The sequence below is a fragment of the Trichechus manatus genome, unplaced genomic scaffold (assembly GCF_000243295.1).
Source record: "Trichechus manatus latirostris isolate Lorelei unplaced genomic scaffold, TriManLat1.0 scaffold00015, whole genome shotgun sequence".
NCBI lineage: Eukaryota > Metazoa > Chordata > Mammalia > Sirenia > Trichechidae > Trichechus > Trichechus manatus.
In genome coordinates, this window is record NW_004443951.1 from 21180061 (window position 1) to 21203628 (window position 23568).

At 36.5% G+C, this 23568-nt stretch overlaps 1 protein-coding gene and 1 pseudogene across 5 annotated transcripts in view; both read right to left on the reverse strand.

The window, feature by feature from the left end:
- Positions 1-10394: 10394 nt before the first annotated feature.
- LOC101344199 (protein argonaute-3) overlaps positions 10395-23568 on the reverse strand; it is a 194706-nt gene continuing 181532 nt past the window's right edge. For all 5 annotated transcript variants that reach the window (XM_004371946.2, XM_023727236.1, XM_023727237.1 and 2 more), the window contains 4 exons: positions 23403-23537; positions 19880-19981; positions 12184-12383; positions 10395-11611 (listed from right to left, as the gene is read on the reverse strand). In XM_004371946.2, the coding sequence (XP_004372003.1) occupies positions 11503-11611; positions 12184-12383; positions 19880-19981; positions 23403-23537 (546 nt within the window). In that variant the 3' untranslated portion in view covers positions 10395-11502. The remainder of the gene's footprint in view (positions 11612-12183; positions 12384-19879; positions 19982-23402; positions 23538-23568) is intronic.
- On the reverse strand, positions 19988-23020 carry LOC111819672 (60S ribosomal protein L17 pseudogene; annotated as a pseudogene).

The window sequence follows — 23568 nt, forward strand, 5'->3', positions numbered from 1 at the left end:
AACAGGATACGTTAGCAAGTGAACACCACACCATAATAAGGCCTATGTTTCTCTTACACTTGTTTCATAAGATGATGTATGGTAATTAAAGACATTTCACAGAGGCCAACCGGAAAAGAACCCTTCGCACAACATATTCTGCTACCTTGAAATTTCTAAATAGCTTTTCTTTTGGAGAACTCAAACATTTTACAAACATCATCTTACAACAACCTTGTGAGGTAGGTGAGGGCAGGTATTACCACTATCATTTTACCAGGGCAAACTAGGCGCACTGAGATTAAGAAAATTGCCTAAAGACACAGAGCAAATCAATGGCAGAGCTATGACTAAAAACTCCAAGTCTCTGGGTCATGTTCTAGAGCCCTTTCTACTCTTAAAGACAACACATCTTAATAGTCTTTTTTCCAGTTGTGATCCTTCAAAAGTTCCTGCATTTGAAAACACCTTATGCCTTTTCCCTTTCAGCCCAGGCTTGAGCAGGAAATTGGCTGAGTTTTAAAAACAGTTTATACAGAATTTTGCACATACCAAGAAGGCAGATGTGAAGAGATGTTTCGATATAACTAAAGTCAGAATAAATCAATACGTAAGTTAAGAGGAAAGAATATCTAAGCATTAATGCATTCAATATAGTTTTAATGTATTGAAGCTATATTAACTTCCCTTAAGAATATGGGATCTCGGTTGCAGAACGTTAAAACATTAGTTTCAAGAGTAATTTTCTCTTACCACTTTGCTATAACATATCATATTCCAGATATATATTCTGTACACATTATCCACTCTATAGCTAACAAAAAAATTCTATAGCTGGAGGCAATACCTGCAGTATTAACATCTGCATTCTTAATTCTCACTTAACTGCGTTAGGATTTCTTTCCATCTATATTAACCAAAGTTACATTCTAATAATTCTCATATTTCTTTTTGTTTTACCCTCCCTTTTTTTAACAGCATGTGTGTGTGTGTAGGGGAGTAGGGTGGCAAGAGAAGAACTGCACGATTTATAAATGGCATAACACACTGACTACATATATCATAAATAAGAACGGTGGCACTCTAAGTGAATCAAACATGGTATATCAAAGGAAACAAAACTTTAGAACCAAATATGAAAAATGTGCTACAACAGTCTCTCAATTAAGCTGTAACTTGTGGCATATGATCCTCCATTTTAAAGACTATTATTTGCTTATAGTACAATTCTACATATACTACCTCTAAATTCTTTTTGCTTTCTTTTTTAAAGAAGAGAAAAGGGTTGTTCCCTGGGCTAAGAAATGAGAAAGCTCCTGGAAAACTTTTAAAGAATCTTGTAAGGAAAATCTATTGGAAAGTTTTGGTTAGTGTTTGCTGTCCTTGGTAACTGAATTAGAAAAAGCACACGCACATTTGCAGGGTCATCATCAAATAATAGGAGATTATTCCCTTTCTGTGAAACAGACAGATACCTGCATTTAATTACCACTGGATAATGATTTTCCTGACCACTGAAGTCTATTGCTACCAAAACCAAAGCCTTCTCTTGTTACTCCCTGGGACCAAATTTGATCTATTAACCTAGCTGGAGTGTCTATGCCAGGCAAAATTCTCCCTTAATTACAACCTACCAGTGTTTTCCCCAAATCCTGCACCAAAAACATTTCTTTACAGGGAAGACTATCTTGTCCAGAAGTCTCTGCTTGGTGTTTTCTACGTAAAGGGAAAAGCTGGAGAAGTCATGTTGTTGCAATGCCATTGTTCCTATTTAAGAATAAATTTCTTTATTATATCTCAGAAGTAACTTCTAAGACTTCAGTAATTTCATAAGAATAGATGCAGTTTCGTCTATTTGTTGTCTGGGACAACATAAAATAAATTTAGATTACACAGGCACTCTTCTTAGGTCTCTTCCGTAAGTTCACACAGCAAGTCACTCTTTGACTGTGTGGTATGAGAACTCAGTAAATATTAAACAATTGTAAGGTTTCTGCCCAAGGATCCCAGCAAGGAAACCTTAACCTCATTTCCCCCCACTACATACTGCTACAATCCTACTAGTCCATTTCTTTACAAAGACCTCCTGTTTCCATAGGTTCTACAATGGAGAGAGAGAGAGTCATATTTACAATATTTTTGCAGAATGAATCTTTCTTTGGTTCTAAATATATTATTAAAGGGCCAGATTAAGGAATTTTTGTTTTTCTGTTCTTCCAACTAAAAGCCATGAAGTAAAGATGAAAAATTTTAGGCACTAAATAACAGCATAATCTCCCTCTCTAATCTCTGGCACAAACTCTTAGACTTCAAATACAAAATTTTAGATGTGCATGCAAGTTTTGGAAATAATAAAACAAAAAATGCAAAATCCTGATGACCAACACTGTCATCTGTTTTCTACTTACAACGCTGTTCTTGACAGTTCTTTTTTTGGGATAAACAATGACTGCACAAATATTTCTTTCTTCAGAGCTGGACTATAAACATGAACCAGGTATGGCACCGTGGTAATATACCACTGATGCCAATTACCTGGATTTGTGGAGCCAAGCAGTTAAACAGCAAAATAAGCTCTATGTGCCAGGTTCCTACAAGCTTTCAGAAGGAAAAAGAAAACTCAGGGCTATTTCTACTTGAAGCAGCCTTAAAAATGTTGGTCTACAAGAATTATATACCTGTCAAACTAGCATAATACACTGTTAAAGTTGTAAGCACAATAAATAACTTTAAAAAGGGGGAATACTGGCAACAAAAATATATATGATTGTTTGAAACATTTTTATTTAGTAGTAACAAATTTCTACAATCAGAGTACCAATCTTTAATTGGTACTTAATGACGGGGCAAAGGAAATAGCTCACAATAGTATATGAAAACTAATGTAACTGGCAAAAATGCAGTAAAAAATGATATGGCTAATGTCTTTATGAAATCGCATGCTGGTTCACTTTACATTGTAAAACTTTACATAATATAAAAATATTATTTTCCCATTTATAATTACTTGAAACCTTCCCATTTTCTCCCTCTCAGTGAAGAACAGCCAAATATCACACACTGAGCCCTAATAATTTAGTATTTAAAACTCAGACAATGGGATAAAGTTTATCTTTTAATCTTTTACAGAAAAGAATGGCTCACCAAGCAAATTCATAGTGTAAAAATACAACGAAAATATTTTACCTGCTTAGGAGAATATGCTTTTGTCATGTATCTTTATTAAAAAAATGCCGATACAAATAATCTTGATCTATTCACTAAGAGGCTGGGGTGACCATGTATGCTTAAAATTAATATTCTATAATACTTTTTACTTTCAATTAGCTCACATTCATAAGTTATTACTACTTAGTTGAAATTTTAATTAAATGAAATACTCTATTAATCAGTCTATCCCTGCCTCTCCCTAGCCACCTAAACCGTTTCTTCACTGATGCTCAGGGGGTGAATCAACTTTAAAAGGATGCCAGGGAAAAGATCAGGGTAGCAAATCTTCCATATAATATAGTAAAACCTGTGAGAGCCGGAACTTGATGGGACTGCCTTGTTTTTCCAGGTCTTACAAGTTTTCTACTTTTGACAGGGTGTAGTCTTACCACTTTTCCATCACTCTCTATTCCCTGGTTGTGTAGTGGTTAACAGCAGTTCAAATCCACCAGGCGTTCCTTGGAAACTGTATGAGGCAGTTCTACTCTGTCCTATAGGGTCGCTATGAGTCGGAATCGACTCGACAGCAATGGGTTTGGTTTTTTGGTTTTCTTCTATTAGTGGAAAACATTTGAGATTTTCTTCTCTGACAGGTTTCCACCCTACAAAGGTTCTGGATTTCACAGGTTTTATGGTATAATTATGGGGGAAAAAAATCCCATTTCAAAGTCAATTATCAATGACTTCTAGATCATCGGCCATTTGTTTTCCAGGCCTATAAAATTGTATCATAATCCTGATGGTGAGTGATATGATCATTTAAGCAATTTCAATGTAGCTAAAATTGAAAAAGCAATGTTTTAACAATCATTTATTTGACAAGTTTCCCAAAGACTGCAGATCAGGAAATAAATCCAATCTGTTAGTGTTAGTTAGCTACTTAGGAAAATAACTCCACATCCCCTCCACATTTTGAAATCCGTCTAAGACTGTCTTTAATGCCCACTATATAAACAACATTAAATACTCTAAGTTAGAAAGTTAATGTTTTATGAATAAAACTCCAAACTCTAGACTCTGTGGAATTAATAGTTTGGTTGGTATATTAAACACACCATCTTAATCTTTGCTAATATTACCAAAAAAAGAAAAAAAAGCTAGACACGTCTTTAAAAATAAAATACCCTAAAACCAACATCTAAGCAAAATATAAAAGTTGCACACAAATTGCCAATAAATATAAACATCACAATAGAAAAATTAATCTTAAAAAAAACCTCATAACTGCTATGAAGACATTATAAAAAAAATGAAAGTTTAATATGCATATATATTTGCAAACAGACACAGTACGCTCCGAACAATTAATATAATTTTACTATCATATTACATATGCAGCATACAAGGTTACTGAGGTGTGGTGTTTTTTGTTTTCTGTCTACTATTTTCTGGAGGAATGCTCACCAAATTCACAAGCAAGAACTGGTTAGGTGATCATTTACTGCTTCCTAGTCCAGGCAAAAATTGCTTTCTGGTAGACTACTAAATTTCTAATAAGTATGAATGGTCCTGTCATTATCCTTCCTTTGGTTATTTCTATCAAAGCCCAATTTTGCATGTTGTATTTCTAATTAACTGATCATACTCTTTTAAATGCACTGCCATCATTTTTAATGGTTTTCCCTTTCTAGAAAAAGAGAGGGAACTATTTAAAATATTTCTTGGTACGTAAAAGAGAAAATTTTCCTAAGGATAGAGGGATAATCATTTTGCTTTTTCTCTTAAACTGACCTCAATGATGACTTCGCTCTCCCTTTATAAGCAGCCTTTCTTAATAAAGATGAATTAGAAAAGGTTGCAGATAGTTATTACAAAAGGGTCAATTTGTGCTGAAAAAAAAAAGGAAAGGTAGCCTATGACATATAATTCCTGGCAAGTTACCTTTCCCATTGGGCAATATCAATAATCCTGTTAAAAGTTAAAAGTTAAGCAGCTCTGCTGTTCTATGTGCCCTATAGATTAATTCCAACACAGCTGAGAACTGAAAGGTTAATTCTGTTCAAAAAAATTTGTTTTCAAACTTACAAAATAAATTTGGTGAGCATTTACCTAGATACTTACTGAATAAAAACTTTCCTTGGTTGCCTCGGACCTGATTCAGGACAACAGATAACACTATTTATACGAAATTTTCACACTCGTAGAGTTCTAAAATAATTTATCTTAAAATTTTTAGCCTCATGCTATTTGAAAAATAAAAATCTACAGCACCATCTTCTCAAAGGCACTTTCTAAGAACCACCTTGCTTTAAAATAATGATTTAAAGATTTAATTCAGAGTCTATCTTGAAGAACATCTTTGCTTTACTGAGACCTTAACATAGTTACAACATTAGGTTTTGGTTACCTCAGACATCGGATTCAAAAAGGAAAGGAGTCCAATGACTGGATAGGTGATCTGATAGGATCCTGATTTTGTGACACTGTTTATTACTTGACACTTCAACAAGGTTTTTCACTGGCAAATCCCAACCCTCTGTATTAAATTTATTATCCTTCTAACTTTACGTTAAAATTTTTAACTTCCCTACTTTAAAAGATTCCTGAAATTTAATCAGCAATGTGAAAATCTACAACACTATCTCTGATGGGTAAAGTAAAATAAATTTCATCTCTCAGTAGCATAAGCCTTGACCATTATATCTTAGTTAAAAAAAATTATGCTGACCAACATGGAAAATTATAAACTTAAACGTACCGTTTTTAAGTAGGAAAAAAAGTCAAAATAATTTTTTCCTTTGATACATATTGAGTTTTTTTTTTTTCCTTCCTGGGAGTCAGCTTAGCTTTCATTAATCATATATGATTTCTAACATTGCCACTGATCAAGAATATCCTTAGCATAAAAAGGAATTAAAAAAAAAAGATCTTTTGAGCAGAAAATTCTTTCACTTTTCTTTACTGATTTTTACATATCTATTCTTGGCTGATTTTCTGACTCATGTAGAATCACAAAAGTGCTTTATATGATCAAATGGGAGAGAAACAGGAAAATAAAGACAGACTCTAGAGTCAGGGTTATACTACCACTCAGGAGGGCCTGACTTCATGTAAAGTCTTTCAACTATTATTATTGAAGATTTAAGACATCTATGAATTCTGAAAAAGAATGAAAAGGATTCAAACTTTATATGGTTATTAAAAAAGCCAAAATAAAGATTCCAGGCCAATGATGTCCTTTTGTAGCCCGACCAATAACTCATAAAAGGTAATTTAAGTATTCAATCTAAGAAGATGAGTTAAGCAAACATTTAACCAGGTTTAATGATATGAAATAAAAATTATGCAGAGTTGTCAGTTAAGATTCTTGGTAAAACACTATCAAATTTGAACTGCAAGGCTACAGATATTCTAGCTGGGTCTAAGTGGCTAGTTTCTTGAATTTCATAAAAATCACCACCCATCGCAAATTCATGCTAGCCTCTGAAAAGACCCACATATTCCTTCAATAGTAGTCCCTAATTCCTGGTTTGTAATCCATCTAATTACTTTGATCTATTACAGGCACTCTGAGTTCTAATCTTTTCCTTTAACACCGAGATCCTCTGCCAGCTACTTCTACTGAATGGCAACTCAGCTTTTATTTCCCTAGGCATATCTTGACTCTGTCACAACTCTAAGTCTGCCATGCTAAACTTCATTAGAGAATACACAGTAAACATTAGGCAATGGTGGGTCATCAGACAACCTGACTTGGAAAACTAGGATAAGTCTTTAGAAGACTGGGATCCCTATGCTGGAAGGTAGAGATGAATTTTTGTCAAGTGCCTTCCAAAACACCTAGTACACTCCCACTAGAATCCCTTCTGGACCCTCTTCTAGGAAGAGAAATAAATTAATAGGTTATAAACAGGAACAATTCCATAGAAGAATATTTTTTTTTTCTGAGTAACTTTTAAAAATGGAACTATTAAAAAAAAAAAAAAAGGGCATCTCTACTTCTATAAAAATATGCCAAAAACCAGTACTCAGGAGGATGAGGTACCTTTTTAGAAAACTGCAAAAGTCAAAACCCACATTTCTAAAACAAAGAAAGAATATCCTGATATTAAATTGAAACTAAAATGGCAGCACCCTTTGTTACCTTGATATTTCATGTCCTTAGTCTTATTTAGAAAACAAAACAAAACGAAAAACCCAAATGGGTATAACACTAGCCTTGATTCCTGCTCATCTCCTTACTGTTTAGTGCAGTAACTGTCAGACGCTACTTAAAATAAATATAGCAGCTACAGTATTATAAATGTATGGTCCTCAATGCCAGTAACTTGATACTGTCAAACAAATAGTATCAGCACTTTACACAGACACATTTGCCATCAACAATACACATCAAACTCCCAACCCTTCTTTGCATGAAAATCAATTAAACCAGCTGCTGTGACTGACATTTTTAAAGTCACTTAGATAAGATACATCATAGAAAACAGCAGGCCAAAATTTAGCATTCATTATATAGTCAGTGAGCTAGGGCAGAAAGGTTGCTGTGAGTTTCAAGGCCTTTAAATTAAAAAAAAAAAAAAAAAAAAGTTTTTTTTTTTTTTTTAAATAAAAAAGATCAGAAATTCTATACTAGAAGTGCAAAAACAAAGTAAATTTCAAAAACTATTTGCTACTCACCTTTCATTTTAAAATTCTAAGCAAAGGTTTCTTGTAATTAAGTTTGATACACCAACTTGTTAGTAAGCAGAATAGAAATGTACTATACATATTCTTCCAAGGTAACCAATTTAAACTAGCAATGTTGAATAGTGTAAGAGCACCCTAGTAAAGAAATCACTCAAAAAGTAAAGCTTTTTATTAAAACAATTTTTTTTTTCTTTCCTCTTAAAAAAGTCCTTCCAAATAGATGGGAATGAAGGGCTTCACTCTACCCATATGTGACTAAGTGACTGACTATTAGGTAAAGCAGTAAATAGGGAAAGGGTATTTATAGTTCTTCCCTAGGCCCTAAAGTTTCCCACATAAATCTGTGCAACTCTCACCGATAAAAATGTTTTCCTCACACTGAGCAAGCATACACCAATCAAGAAGTTTTTACCATTTAAAAAACAAAAAAAAACTCTTGCCATCGAGTCAATTCTGACTCATAGCGACCCTAAAGGACAGAGGAGAACCATCCTATGGAGTTTCCATGGCTGTAATCTTTACGGAAGTAGAATGCCACATCTTTCTCCCATGGAGCAGTTGGTGGGTTCGAACCGCCCTTTTAGTTAGCAGCAGAGCGCTTAACCACTAAGACACCAGGGCTCCTTTTTACCATCTAGGATATATTATTTCCTTCTCTTACTCATTATCCTGACTACATTTAGTGAAATTTCAATGCAAAAAAAAAGTTTCACAGGGATTTTTTTTTTTTTTGGAAGGGAGAAGGAAGGGCTAGGTGAAAACATGTATATAGTATACAAATGATCTTATGTAAAGTGCTTTGAAACAGTGTTGTAAACTGCATTTTAGACACTTCAATATAACAAACACACAAAATACAGTACTTTCTAGTTTTCTGGCAGAGGGACAAAAGATTTCATGCCTGTTGGAGGACATGGCTCAGATTTTAGGCTCAAAATACAGTAAATTGGCAATAATAGTGGATTACAGGTAAAAGAGAAACTAAAGAGCTAAATCCATTAGTTTTCATGTGCAGATGGAATTATGAAAGGCTAACAACAATGCCCATTGGAAACAATCTGTAGTATCTATACTCTGAACAGTGCAAAAAAAAAAAAAAAAGAAAAAAGTTGAAATGCAATTTTCATGAGTTACAAAGTGCAAAGCTCCCCTGAATCCAATGTTACTGATAACTCGGTTTTGACAGTTTATAGTATTTTTTATATCTTAAAGTGGAATCAATAAAAGTTTTGCAAAACTTTCTTCCACATTTCAGTGATTTAACTCATTTAAAATGCTCAAAGTCCTCATTTCCTTTTGTCACCAACACCCTAATTTTAAAAGGAAAGTTACACTGGTGATAAATTAGCAAAACATGTTTTAAAAATATCATCTTGCATTTTCTTGATTCATTTTAGTAAATGAAAATGGGAACTTCGCCAGTGAGATTCTTTAAAAAAACTGATCCATTTTCAATGGATTTAAATATGTTCTAAACCTTAAGCTGCTCGTTGTCATTTCTTAAATCAAAATCCAACTTTATTTCTAATAGTCAAGGTCAGACTCATTTAGGCAATTTCACTTTCCTTCATTTTCATTATGAGTTTTAAGAGACATGCTTTAAACTTATACAACTTTCCTTCTGAAATTAAGGCTATATTACTTTTGCCCTTTTAAAATTATGGAGGTGCCTGTTCCTCCCACATCCATGGTAAAGATGTCAAACAGACACAGCTTTCCTTTAAAACTGCTTATTGCACGAAAAGATAGCAAAAACAAACTGTCAGTTCTTAAAATAAACACAATCATATTTCTATAAAAGATGTTGCCAATATGTTCTATAATTGTTGTTGTTGTTAGGTGCCATCGACTCGGTTCCAACTCATAGCAACCCTACGTACAACAGAACGGAACACTGCCTGGTCCTGCACCATCCTCACAACCATTGCTATGTTTGAGCCCATTGTTGCAGCCACTGTGTCAATCCATCTCACTGAGGGTCTTCCTCTTTTTCACTGACCCTCTGCTTTATCAAGCATGATATCCTTCTGCAGGGACTGGTCCCTCCTGATAACATGTCCAAAGTACATGAGACAAAGTCTCGCCATCTTCGCTCCTGAGGAGCATTCTGACTGTACTTCTTCCAAGACAGATTCGTTCATTCTTCTGGCAGTCCATGGTATATTCAATATTCTTTGCTAACACCGTAATTCAAATGTATCACTTCTTCCTTGGTTTTCCTTATTCATTGTCCAGCTTTTGCAGGAATATGAGGCGACTGAAAATACCATGGCTTGGGTCAAGTGAACCTTAGTCCTCAGGGTGACATCTTTGCTTTTTAACACTTTAAAGAGTGTTAATTAATCCATAATTATTAAAGCACTATTCTAATAAATATAAAAGAAAAGGAAGCTATACTTCAAAACACATACATATATGTTTATATATACACAAACATATATATAAAAATATATATATGAAAATCACATTAAGGTGAGAGGCAGCAAATAAACTAGCAAACAAACAAAATCCAACAACCCCTCCTCTCTCTCCACCCAACTTCAGAGACCTCAACCCTAGAGTTCCAATCTTTTAAAATATTTACTCTTTATAAAAGCTTTAAGAGGTTTCTATGTATAACCCATAGAAACAGAAGTCTTTAGAATACATGTCACTTATCAGAGAGAAAGAGTTACCACTTCTGACAAGGGTTTACAGCAGCTTTAACAGACTCACTAAAGAAAAAGAAAAGTTTAGGTTGTTACTGCTTAAGTACACATTGCACAAATGGCAAATGTAAGTTCAGAAAGAGAAAGACACACATACACATGCTCACAAAAAACATATATACATAAAATAATTGTTTCTTAGGAAAGCAATATCAAGAGTTGAGGACTCAGAACTGTGTATGAGACAAAAGACAGCAGCTGGCTAAAATAAAGAAGTAGGGTGTGCAAAATAAAAACCTAGTTTGCCATGCTTCACATCCAAATGAACGAGACAGATGAACATTTGAATGTCACTGGTAGCATTAGGAAAAAAAACGGAGGTGATGAAGGCAAGGGAGGTAGAGAGAAAAATTAAAGTGGTGATAGGGGAGAAAAAACGGGGAAGAAAGTTCCCCAATGGAATGAACTATAAAAATATATACACAGGCACATATATATCTATTATCATTTAGATCCAGATATATATACATATGAAGTATGCATGTATATATTTAATATATACACAGACACTTTACAAGAATACACAAATGCACATTAATTTTTTTGCACACATTATTGTGAACAATCACTTTGATTATTCATGTAGGGGTGTGTGTGTGTGTGTGTGTGTTTAAACCATCATTTACTTTTTCTTTACTTTTTTTTGCAAAGATAGTTGTGCTGCCAAGCAACTTGAGGTAAAGGCATTAAAAGGGTTAGACTACCAGAAGTGAAAAACAAAACAATCGCGATACTTCCTACAGGAGACCGCACAAAAAAGCAGTTGGCTGGTTTCATATTGCATAATGGAGCTGTGTTCCTTGATGAAGTAAACAATCTACCTTGTATCAACATAAGGATCAGACCCTGGTCCCCCCACAGTGTTGGTTTCTGTATGGCTGGAGGCATCCTCACTCAACTGACTCCACTGGAAACACACATTGTGCATGTCCATTCCTCTTTCAGTTCTTCCTCTCACAGAGTATACTTGGACTTTTTAAGCAAAGTACATTGTGCGTAAGGTATCTTGGTGAATCTGTACAGCCTTGGCAAGAGCTTGTGGATCTCGCCCGTTGCTCTGTCCTGAAACGTGACTTCCTTCAGCACTGCAATAGAAGTGACAATGAACACAAAAACAAACCCTATTCTGATGTAATAATTCTGAAAATTGTTATCTGTTGTAGAAAATTTCAAAAGTATTAAAAAATAGAGACTGGTATAATGACCCCTATGTGTCCATCACCCAGTCTGAATAATTATTAATTCAAGGTCAATTTTGTTTTACTTCTCTCATCTTCCCAGAATTTTTCAGAAGTAAATCCCATTTTATCTGTGTATATATCACTTTTATTACCAATAACTTCTACCTTGAATTAATTTGGTAAAGCAAGTAAATCACCATATCATTATATTACTGATGAGCCTAAATAGCAATTTAAGCATATTTCAACGGAAAATCTTACCTTGGCAGTAGTTCTGATTACCGTTACATTTCATATGGATTACTGGCTCTTCTAATAGCTTGGGAACTTTAATTCTAAATGGCAGTACTTTATGGCAAACAAAGAGGCATATACTTACATGGAAGTGCTTACAGAAATTCCCTAAGAAAATTTTAATACAGAGACCACATTTGGACTCTGGTGAGCATCTATATTAGTTATGGCTTTTATATTACCTGTCATGTTCTTTGTCCACAAGATGGTATCTGGCTCTGAATGCCACCAGGTGAGCATAATACGCTGGTGCAGGTATAGAAACAGATCGTGTACAGCGCACATAAGTGTGGCAGAGCTGGTAAGTTAGCAGCTGAAGTTCATCTGCAGTAAAGCAGTTATCATCCCATAAAACATGATAGAGTGAAGGACGGCTGGTACCCTGTAGAGAAGGCAATGGCATAAACTGTTGATTTCTAAACTTTTTATATTAAAAAACACCAGCTTTGTACAATAGTAAAACATGTTCTAATTTAATAATCAATTTTAAAAACATTTAGTTGAGCTCCTATTTAATGTTACTATGTTAGGTATTAAGGATTCAAAGTAACACAAAGTCAAGGGTCTCCTGTCTTTTGGAAACCATAATTTAGTACAGGAAGAAAGGAGACAGAAGCATCTACAATTATAAAACAACTAACAAATGGCTATAGTACTACTAGCACATAACCTTTATGAGAATACCAAAGGAAGTAATTGCAAGGGTAAGCTTGTGGGTGCTTTACCAAGTGGGGGAATACTAGAGCTAAGGTTTGAAGGATGAGTGAGATGTGACCTTTTTTGGATGGTCAGGGTGAGGAGTCATCCGTAAGCCTGTTGCTGTTGAGTCGATTCAGACTCGTAGGGACCATATAGAACAGATAGAACTACCGCACAGGGGTTCCAAGGCTGTAATCTTTATGGAAGTAGACTGCCACATCTTTTTCCTGCAGAGCAGCTGGTGGGTTTGAACCGCTGACCTTTCGGTTAGCAGTCAAGCACTTAACTACTGTACTACCAGGGGTCCTTGAGGAGACATTAGACAGAACTAACAGCCTTAACAAAAATACAGGGGGCAAAATATTTCATGGCATGTTTGGGGAATAACTAATAGGCTACTGTGAGCAGAGTGTGGGGCATGAGGGGGAAAAGATGAAGTTGAAAAGAAAAGTTTGGAATCGGACTGAATACCACGCGTAGGAATTTGGACTTTCATCTGTGGGCAGCAGGGAAAGCACTGTACAAGTTTTTTTTAGCAGGAGAGCTTTTAGGTGTGGTGAGACTGGGGTTTTACAAAAGTTACATCAGCAATAATATGGAGGATACATTGGGAACAGGAAGGGACTGAAAGCAGTGGGACTACTTAGAAGGCTTTTGCATTTGTTCTGGTATGAGATGATGAAGGCAGGAAATAAGGAAAGGAGAGTGGAAAAGAAGAAAAAGGAAAAGATTAGTTCATACTTTAATAAATATTTGTGTGAGTGTCATTTGTCAGGCACTGTGTAAGATTTTGGGGAGAAAATCCAAATTATTATTAAATTCTTCCTCCCCAAAATTATATGTTTATAAATGCATATATATTTATGTACTCACACATTCAATAAATATTTATTGACCATCATTATATGTTATGCCCTGTACCAGGTCCTGAGCACACAGCTGTGAATAAGACACACATTTCAGTGAGAAGAGACAGATGATACACAAATAAAGCCATTAGAAATTGGGTTATAAAGACAATTAAAATGTAGGGTAGCACGAAAGGTAGACTATATCTGTCACTACTTTAGACTGAGTGGTCAGGGAAGGTCTTTCTGAGGGACAGACATGTAAATGAGCTCTGAATGGTGAGAGGAAGGCTTGTGAAATCAGGTGAAAGATCATTTCGGGCATAGGGAAGAGGTAGGGCAAAATCCCTAACTATGTGGAATTCATTCAGTTCTCTCCCCTCACCATTCTAGTCTCAATTACCATCATCTTTTGCATGAACTATGGTAACAGACTCCAAACTGATACCCCAGTAATACTCTTACTCCTTACTACAATCTGTACTTCAATAAAAAATTCTTTTAATACACCTACTTATGTTAGTGCCCAACTTAAACCTCTTTAATGGCTTCCCACTGCACTCAGATTAAAACACAAATCCTCTCCTTGGCCTAATGAGACCTATATGATCCAGCCCCAGCCTCTCTCTCTAACCTGTTCTCATGCTGCAGTAGCGGTCTCCATTTAGTTCCTTCAACAGACAAAACTCTTTTCACGAAAAGGGCCTGAGAATGGACCTCTGACAGGACTTCTCTTTGGCATTCTTGGCTTGGCTAACTCCTTAAATGTCATTTCTCAGGGAAACTTTTTGTGATTTTCCAATCTAAATCAGGGCCTCACTAAAATCTCCCTTCCTACGTTTCACTTTCCCTTTACTGCATTTATCTCAATTTGTAAACAAATACTTGTGAAATAGCTTAATACGTCTTCCTCAATAAACTAAGAGAGGAAGAAATTGTGTTTATTTGTTCACTTGTATACCCAGTATCAGTGCCTCCATCCTATGAGGTACACAAATATCTGCTGATCTGTGCCTTTTGGGACCTTACAGACTAGTGGGAGGGGGAGAGAAACAAAAACCCGGTTATAATGCCATCTATTAAGTCTAACAAAGAGGTATGCATAGGGTGCTCAGGCAATATGGAGGAGGGGCATTTGTCTGGGGGGAAGGAGTCAAAAAAGGCTTCCGGGAGGAACTGATGTCTGAGAGCTGTCTTACAGGAGGAGCAGAAGAAGTAAGTTTTCTGTTTGCTTTAGCTACTCTATATTCAATTGTATGGGAAAGTAATAATGAGAGTTGGAACTAAGCAGTGGAGGAAGTGAGAATGAGAAAAGAAAGGCTTGAGAGTGAGAAGTAGATTTTACAGGACTTAGTAATTAATTAGGAGTCCTGGTGTGCAGTGGATAAGTGCTTGGCTGCTAACCAAAACCTCAGTGATTCAAACCCACCAGCCGCTCTGTGGGAGAAAGATAAGGCAGTCTGCTTCCATAAAGATTTACGGTCTTGGAAGCCCCGTGGGGCAGTTCTACTCTGTCCTCTGTCGTTGTGAGTTGGAATCGACTTGAAGGCAATGGGTTTGGTTTTGGTTTGGAGGGATTAATTAGATAAGGGTGGTAGGTGAGAACATACAGTCAAATAGAACTTTTGAGATCTGGAAATTAGGAGAAAGGCTGTGTCTGTAAAAAGAGATTTCAAAGTCACAAATATTTAAACTTTAAAACTTAAAAGGTGGATCACGTACAGAGCGCATAAGCGTTAATATGGATAGAAGAACCAAACCAAGAAAATCAGAAGGGCAAGTTGAGAAATAGGAGAAGAACGTGTGGAAGCCAAATGGAAAATGGTTTCACTAAAGAGTGATTGTTGCTGCAGAGATCAAGGAGCAGTAACAGTGGCGCAGAAGGCAGGCTGCTACAAACTGAAGAAGGAATAGAAAGTGTAGTCTTTTTTTTTTTAATGTAAACATTTTATAGAAGTATAAATACAGAGAAAAATAAATGGATCGTAAGTGTACAGATCAATGAATTTTCACTAAGTGAACATATCCATGAAACCAGCACCCCATCAAGAAACTGAACATTAACTGAGCCCAGGAAGCCCCTTTGTGCCTTCTCTTGGTCACTACGCTACCCACCTGGCCCCTCATAACTAATTTCTAACACCACAGATTAGTTTTGCCTATTTGTGAACTTTATAATAAATGGTAAAAAAAAAAAAAAATGTGTGGCGACCCTACAGACAGAGTAGAGCTGCCCCACAGGGTTTCTGAGGCTGTAAATCTTTACAGAAGCAGACTGCCACAGCTTTCTCCCACAGAGCGGCTGGCGGGTTTGAACCACTGACCCTTCAGTTAGCAGCCAAGCACTTAACCACTGTGCCACCAGAGATCTTTATAATAAATGTTATCACAGGTATATGTATCCTTTGTGTCTGGTTTCCTTCATCCGACATTGTGTCTGTCAAATTAATCCATGTTGTCACGTCATTCTCATTGTTGTATGAATATATACTATTTATCCAATCAACCACTCTCACCAGCAGAGTATGAGAGTTCCAGTTGCTCTATGTCCTTAATATTGCCTTCTATTTCAGCCATTCTGGTGGGCTTGTTTAGGCTATTCTTTTAAGAAGTTTGGTAGCAAAAAGAAGAGATATGGGGCAATAACTTAAAGGAGAACAGCAGGATCAAAGAATTTAGAGCATTTTAGGATGGGGGTAACTATAAGCTAACAAGATGGAATGAGAACAATATTACAATATTTCCTGTGAGAAAGGAGGGAAGAAAGTAGGCATGACTGACAATGTAATTTCTTAGTGAGGTAAAAGGAGGGGGTAATGTGCTGAGTGTTAGGGCAACAGACCAAGTTTAGGAACTCAAGGAGAGTGGTAGCAGAGTTAATGAAGGAAAAGTCAAAGGACTGTTATACAACAGTAAAGGTTGTCTTTGAATTTTTATGATTAATATTAGGAAGTTATAATTTAGGATACTACCCACCCTCACTTCTTTAAAGGGATGTCTACAGGAGAATTCCCTTTGGTGGGTCATAGGGAAGGGTCATATGCTCCATCCAGTTAATGTTTCGAACAGGATGTCAAGTGGGATTTTTCTTCTAATGTCCTAGAATTTCAGTTAAGGCTCAAAGCAGAGGACTACAGGTGCCAAGAACCCTATATTCTAAGAGCTACCAATCTTTGGAGCTAGCCACCCTCCCTCAAGGGCTTATTGAGAGAACCCAGTTTAGGACAGGTCTTAGCATCAATTCTCAGACTCTGGCCTCCTCTCATCTCACCCCCACTCTCTCAATATAGGAAGAAGGTGATATGGGGTTTTGTGAGAATATGGAATTTTAGCTGTGAGGAAAGGCACATTCTTTCCCCTGAAGACAAGTAAGAGGGCTCCAAGAGAATCAGTTATAAAGATGAGACAGTCTGCTGGAAGGGGGAACTATCATCTCATTCCCCAACCGGGTGCTTCCTGAGCTCAGAATCCACAGGCCTTCTCTGCTGGACTAGAGTGGTAAGAGTTCTTGGAAGCAGTTTTAGAAGCCTAAAAGAATGAACGTGAGCAAAGGACAGAAGCCACAGAGCCAAGCAGTTACACATCTAACCTAAAGAAGGAGGTGGGGGTGTATACCACTGATGGGGCCAAAGAAAGACTCTGCTGCTCTTGAGGCTTCTCAGCTACAAAGGGACCTAGGATGAAGCTAAACACAACTCATATGGAGATCACCCCCACTGAGGCTACAGCATTAGAGAATCGGAATACACTAGAGAGAGGCCAGTGTCACCTCCCTGCTACTGACATACTGATAGTCAGCAGTATCAGATGAGTTAGAGCCTTAGAAGGAAGAGGAAAAGAAAGTATCTCAGAGCCAGGCCATTGTCCCCAACTCTCCTGAAAGCTGCTGGGACCAAAGATCTAGAATGTGCTGAGGAGGTGGAGGGTAGGAGGCAAGAGTCAATATTTGATTTGCTTTGTAAATTTAGGTTTTAAAAACAAATGGAGATTTTATTTCAACATAAAACAGGGAGAGGGGAATGGGACTGAGTCATAAACATCAAGAATAACTAAAAGTGTGAAGAAGTTACAGAATTTGGCCAAAATGTTACAAAGTACCTGTTACTCACTGGTAAATTGAAAAGTAGTGATTAGAAAAAATGAACTCATATTATACTGGTTAGAAATGACTGGGTTTTAATTTTAGCTAGTAAAAAACAGGACTCCTTTTTTTTAAATCTCAGAGAAGTCTGACAGTTCTAATAAAGCTGGGAAGATACGTTAAGAACACAGTTTTTTAGTCCTTGTTAAATATTTCTGGTTATTTGCTGACAAGAGCAGAAGTTTCAAATTGGTGTCCCACAGGAAAACTGGTCCCTAAAGTTCCTGGTTAAGTACATTAGAGAAACAGCCCTGTCTTGAAGATTCATAACAGTCATTAGCATATCAATAGTTCCCAAAAGTTCAAGAGTAAAAATCCTGTTTAACCAGCATTTCCAAAATTTATTTGAACAGAAAATCTTCTTCCTCCTCTGTGGTATTTATTACAAAGCCACAGCACTAGTGTTCCTCAGGATAGATGTGGACAAACAGTAGGTTAAAATATGTACTCCAGCGGTATAGGTTCAATCCCTAAAAGGTACTATTAACTTTGTTTTGCTGACTGTTAGCACCACCCTGAAAATGTACTGCATTGATTATAAAGGGGACTAGATATAATAACATGGAAAAATGAACGAGACAATAATTTATAGTCATGCATCTCAAACCAGGGTTAATGTATATGGGACAAAAAAAGCTGTAAGATATAGCTATACAGTAAGATACATTTTCCTGGAATTTCTATTTTAATCAATTACAAGTAGCCTAAAATAGTTTGGACTGCATCCCATCAGACATCCTAGGAATGTGAGCACCCTCTCTGCTGCTGGAAAGTTTGAGAAGCATATTAATTAAAGCATATGCTCTACTAAGTACAGATAATAAATTAATAAAAAGGCTTTCTGGAACCCTTAAGAAGAAAAGAGTAAGAAAAGACTCTAAAAATTATTTAACTGCTACACTGAAACTTAAAATTGTTTAATTCTACAATTAAATTCTTTCATGTGCTCAACATTTGCCAGTAAATGTCAAAGTTTTCTACTAACTGTTATCGTCACAAAGAGGTAGATGTCAATACGTAAGTGGTAACTTTAGTGAAGGGTAAGACAGTACACAATACTGGAGTAGTCAGCACAATTTGACAAAGGCAAGGTCATGGAAGCTTTGTAGACACATCCAAACGCCCTGAGGGACCGAATTACTGGGCTGAGGGCTGGGGACCATGGTCTCAGGGGACATCTAGCTCAACTGGTATAACATAGTGTATAAAGAAAATGTTCTACTTCCTACTTTGGTGAGTAGTGTCTGGGGTCTTAAAAGCTTGTGAGCAGCCATCTAAGATACTCCACTGGTCTCACCCTGTCTGTAGCAAGGGAGAATGGAGAAAACCAAAGATACAAGGGAAAGATTAGTCCAAAGGACTAAGAGATCACAATCATCACAGCCTTCACCAGACTGAGTCCAGCACAACTAGATGGTGCCCGTTACCACCAGACTACTCTAGCAGGGATCACAATAGAGGGTCACAGACAGAGTGGGAGAAAAATGTAGACCAAAATTCAAATTCACAAAAAAAAAAAAAAAGAAAAAAAACAAACCCCAGACTTACTGGTCTGACAGAGACCGAAGAAACGCCAAGAGTATGGCCCCCGGACACCTTTTTAACTCAGTACTGAAGTCACTCCTGAGGTTCACCCTTCAGCCAAAGATTAGACAGGCCCATAAAACAAAACAAGACTAAACGGGCACATCAACCCAGGGGCAAGGACTGGAAGGCAGGAGGGGACAGGAAAGCTGGCAATGGGGAACCCAAGGTCAAGAAGGGAAGAGTGCTGACATGTCATGGGGTAGGCAACCAATGTCACAAAACAATATGTGTATTGTTTAATAAGAACTAATTTGCTCCGTAAACCTTCATCTAAAGCGCGCGCGCGCGCACACACATAAGAGGTAGATGTCAAAGGAACAATCGGGTACTACAGAAAATTCTGAAGTTTTAGGTTAAATTAAGGAATCACTTTAAGGAGAATTCTATTAACTTACTTATATATTCTAGTATTTTCATAGAAATAAGCATTTCTCAAGTGAGAGAGAATTTTATTTACTTGAAAGCTTCATCTAATTTCATGTGGAAAAAATTTGGAATGCAGAGGAAGAAGAGTATTTCTTCCTCCTTTTTCTGAGATTTTAAAAGTTGATATAACAATGAAAAATTCTGAATTAAAACATTTCATCCAAAGTGCTGACTTACCTGTATTCCAGCATGGCTACAGAGGTAAAAATCAAACTCATATGGGTGTGTAATGTCTGTATCAACTGTTGTTCCAGCTGGAATATTGCCACTTCTTCCGACCTGGATTTGTTTGGCCAAACAACACAAAAATAAATAATACATCTGAAAGCATTTCAAAAAATGTATACATATACAGGCCAATCCCATGTTTCCCTACTTTCAGTTTGAAAAATTACTTAAGCAAGCATTAAGAACAGACTTTATTTTAGTTTTGGTTCCTATTCTTTTTTTTATAATTCTGCTTTTACTTTTATTTGCATTTTATGCTGAATTTACTCCTGAGCCATATTTTTTTTTTTATTCAGTTTCTTCTGGGATTGCCTTTTTCTTTTGTACAATCTCCTCTTGTGGTTTAGGAACAATGTGTTCCTTTTCAGTAAGGATCATCTCCAGGTGGCAGGGGGAGCTCATGCCTGGGTTAATCCGACCATGAGCTCTGTAAGTATAGTGGCACATCTTGGGGGCTTTGTTCATCTGGCTGTGCTCAATGATCAGAGAATCTATACCCAAACCCTTAGGTTCAGCATTACTCTCTGCTTTTTTAAGTATGTGCAGCAAAAATTCAACACTCTTTGCAGGCCACCAACCCTGTGTCCAGCCCCACTGTTTGGCCTGGGCACATCTACCACCTCCACCACTGTAACATTGGAATGGCACATATTGCTTCTGTAAAGTGACATCTTTCAGAAACCTGGTGGCTTTTCAGATATGTATATCCCTGATGGCCTGCGCAGTTTCATAAGTGTTCTTAAAATGGACCCGAAGATTTAAATCTCTTGATTTCCATGATTTTATGGGGCTTTCTGGGTCAGGTGAGTAACCAAACATTTTGAAAGATCACCTAGGCTGCTTATGCTTATGGGCAGAGCCTGGTTCCTACTCTTAAATTGCTGAGAGAGTTGAAAAATAATAAAGAGTTACATAGTCTCTACTGCTGCTTAGCTAGTAGTTGACCCCGGTATGGGTGGAAGACTTTTTTTAAATGTTAGTGCTCCAATTTATTGTACTTGTGCAGAGTAGGCACCCTTGAATGTGTAACTTATGAAAATTAGCATTTTCCTTGAAGAACACTATATTTTTAGAGAGAAAGAATGCGGTCAACATCATCAATAAAAGTCACCATTTGTTAAGCATTTATGTACTGGGGTATGCACATTATTTCTAATCCTCATAATAATCTTGCAAATTAGATATTATTCCTTCTTGTTTAAGGCAACTAAGGCTCAGATTCCATTTGCCCAATAGAACACAATAAAGACCAAAACTGGGATTCAAACACTGAAATGACCTCAAAGGATCTATTCCTTTTATTTCATACTATCAATTTCAACATCTTGTAAAAGAACAGATATCATGATCTTCTTTGAGTGGGTAAGATGTGACTGAAATGATTCATAATCCTGATAATGAAAAGTTCCTAGTAAAATACTTGAAAATGCACATGTGTACCCACCTCCACCTCCTTATCTCTAACACATTTAAAATCACCAACTATAAGTCTAGGTTTGCAAGGCTGGCAAATCAGAAACTATTTTACTGACTCGGACATTATTTCTGTTATGTGGGGGGCTGCCATGACACGCAATGGTTTAAGTCATAGGTGTGTGGACCAACTGACTAGCCTTCACCAAGCGCAAAACAAAACTAACACTTTATAATCTACTCAATTATGCCCATTCTTAAAAACAAAACAGCTTAACTCTAATAAATTAGCAACATATAAATCTCCTAATTAATATGTATAAAAAGTTGTACTCTGTTTAGAGAAGCAGCAAAATGCATAAGTTTGTATCACAGCTCTACCACTTACTAGTTGTGTGATTTAGGGCAAGGTATTAAGCCTCTCTGTTCGCTGTTTCCTCATCTATAATTATTCCCTCTCTATTATTAGTAGCATTATCTAGAGCAAGGGTGAAAGAAAAATTAAACAAAAGAAGGACTGCTGTGACTAAACGTCTGATGCTAGTGATAATTAAATCTACTTTAGATTTTCCTAATCCCACTTTTGAAGAAACTTTGGTTTTCTAGGTATAGAAATGTACCTGATAATTTGGGGTCAAAGGCCTTTAACAACCTGGAGGGCATAATACAACTATAACTACTGCTATTAGAGAGGTGGTATAGCACAGTGGTTAAAAGCATTCTGGAGCCAGATTGCCAGGATTTGAATCCTAGCTCTACCAATGACTAGCTTAGTAACCTTGGGTAAATTATTTAATCTCTATGTGCCATAGTTTTCTCATGGGTAAAATGGGGAATATAATAACTACCTCATAGTTAAGTGAGGATTAAATGAGTTAAATTTATGAAAAATACTTAGAACAGTGTCTGCTATTATTTCCTCTTCTCTATTACTACCACCAACACCACAACTAGCCAACTTTTATTGAGTACTTAGTATTTGCCAAAAACTGTTCTAAATGTGTTACATATTTTAAGGTAATCTTCTCAACAACCCAAACAGGGTAGATACTAATACTATCCACATCTTGCCAAGAAGGAAACAGGGACAGAGATGTTATGTTACTTGCCCAAAGTTACACAGCTAGTCTATTTACCAAAGGAAATATACTCTTCTCAGTCCTTTTCCATTGAATCTTTTTTCCCAAGGTTACAGTGACATTTGCTACCCTTATGTATCTGTGTTCCAAAGTTTGCAGGATAGAGGAAGATGGGGTCAGGGCACTGAAGGTGATAGCAAGATTGCTACTTGCCTGTGTTTCACACAGACAAGAAGACATATCTCCCTAAGTATTTATATCTCCTTTCCAATTATAAAAATACATATTCATATTATAAAATATATAAAATAATTCTGTGAATTTTAAAGAAAACACTGTTTCAATGTAGTTAGCATGAATTTACCCTTATCACTCTAGAAAGTTCCTAGTTTTTACGAAAACTAATTTTTGCAAGCTATTTAAAAAAAAGAATGTATCTTTTTTTCTTCTGAGCATTTAAGGAAAATATGAATAGAAAGAACAATTTTAAAACTGTAAGAAATTCTTCACAACAACAAAAAGGGAGAATAGGATTTTGAAAATTTGGAGTGTTACTAGAATTAAAACAAATACACAAACAAAAAAACCACACCCACTGCCATGGAGTTGATTCCAACTCATAGTGACCCTATAGGACAAGGCAGAACTGTCCCATAGGGTTTACAAGGCTGTAATCTTTATGAGAGCAGACTGCCACATCTTTCTCCTGCACAGCAGCTGGTGGGTTTGAACTGCCGACCTTTCCGTTAGCAGCCAAGGGCTTTCATCACTGCGCCACCAGGGCTCCTTGTTACCAGAATAGAAAGTTAAAAAGTAACAATTAACCTATCTCGGTGCTTCTCTACTCATAATCTGCTTTGCTGACATCTGCTCCTATATATTGGAAACCCTGCTGCTGGAGGAAGGCCCTTGTTAAGTGCTCTATGAACTACGTTAGATACACTTGGTTGATAATAGTATTGCAATAGATTTAACATTACCCTTTCTGTCCTATCAGCACAAAATAACCGAGTGTGATGTCTCTTCTGAACTACAATGTAAGTTATTCCGGGTTGGTAGTCTTTCTCCAAACTGATGCAGGCTTCTCGAATTGCTAGTAGTTCATAATATAATACCTAGGGAAGATGAAATAGAAATATTTGAAAG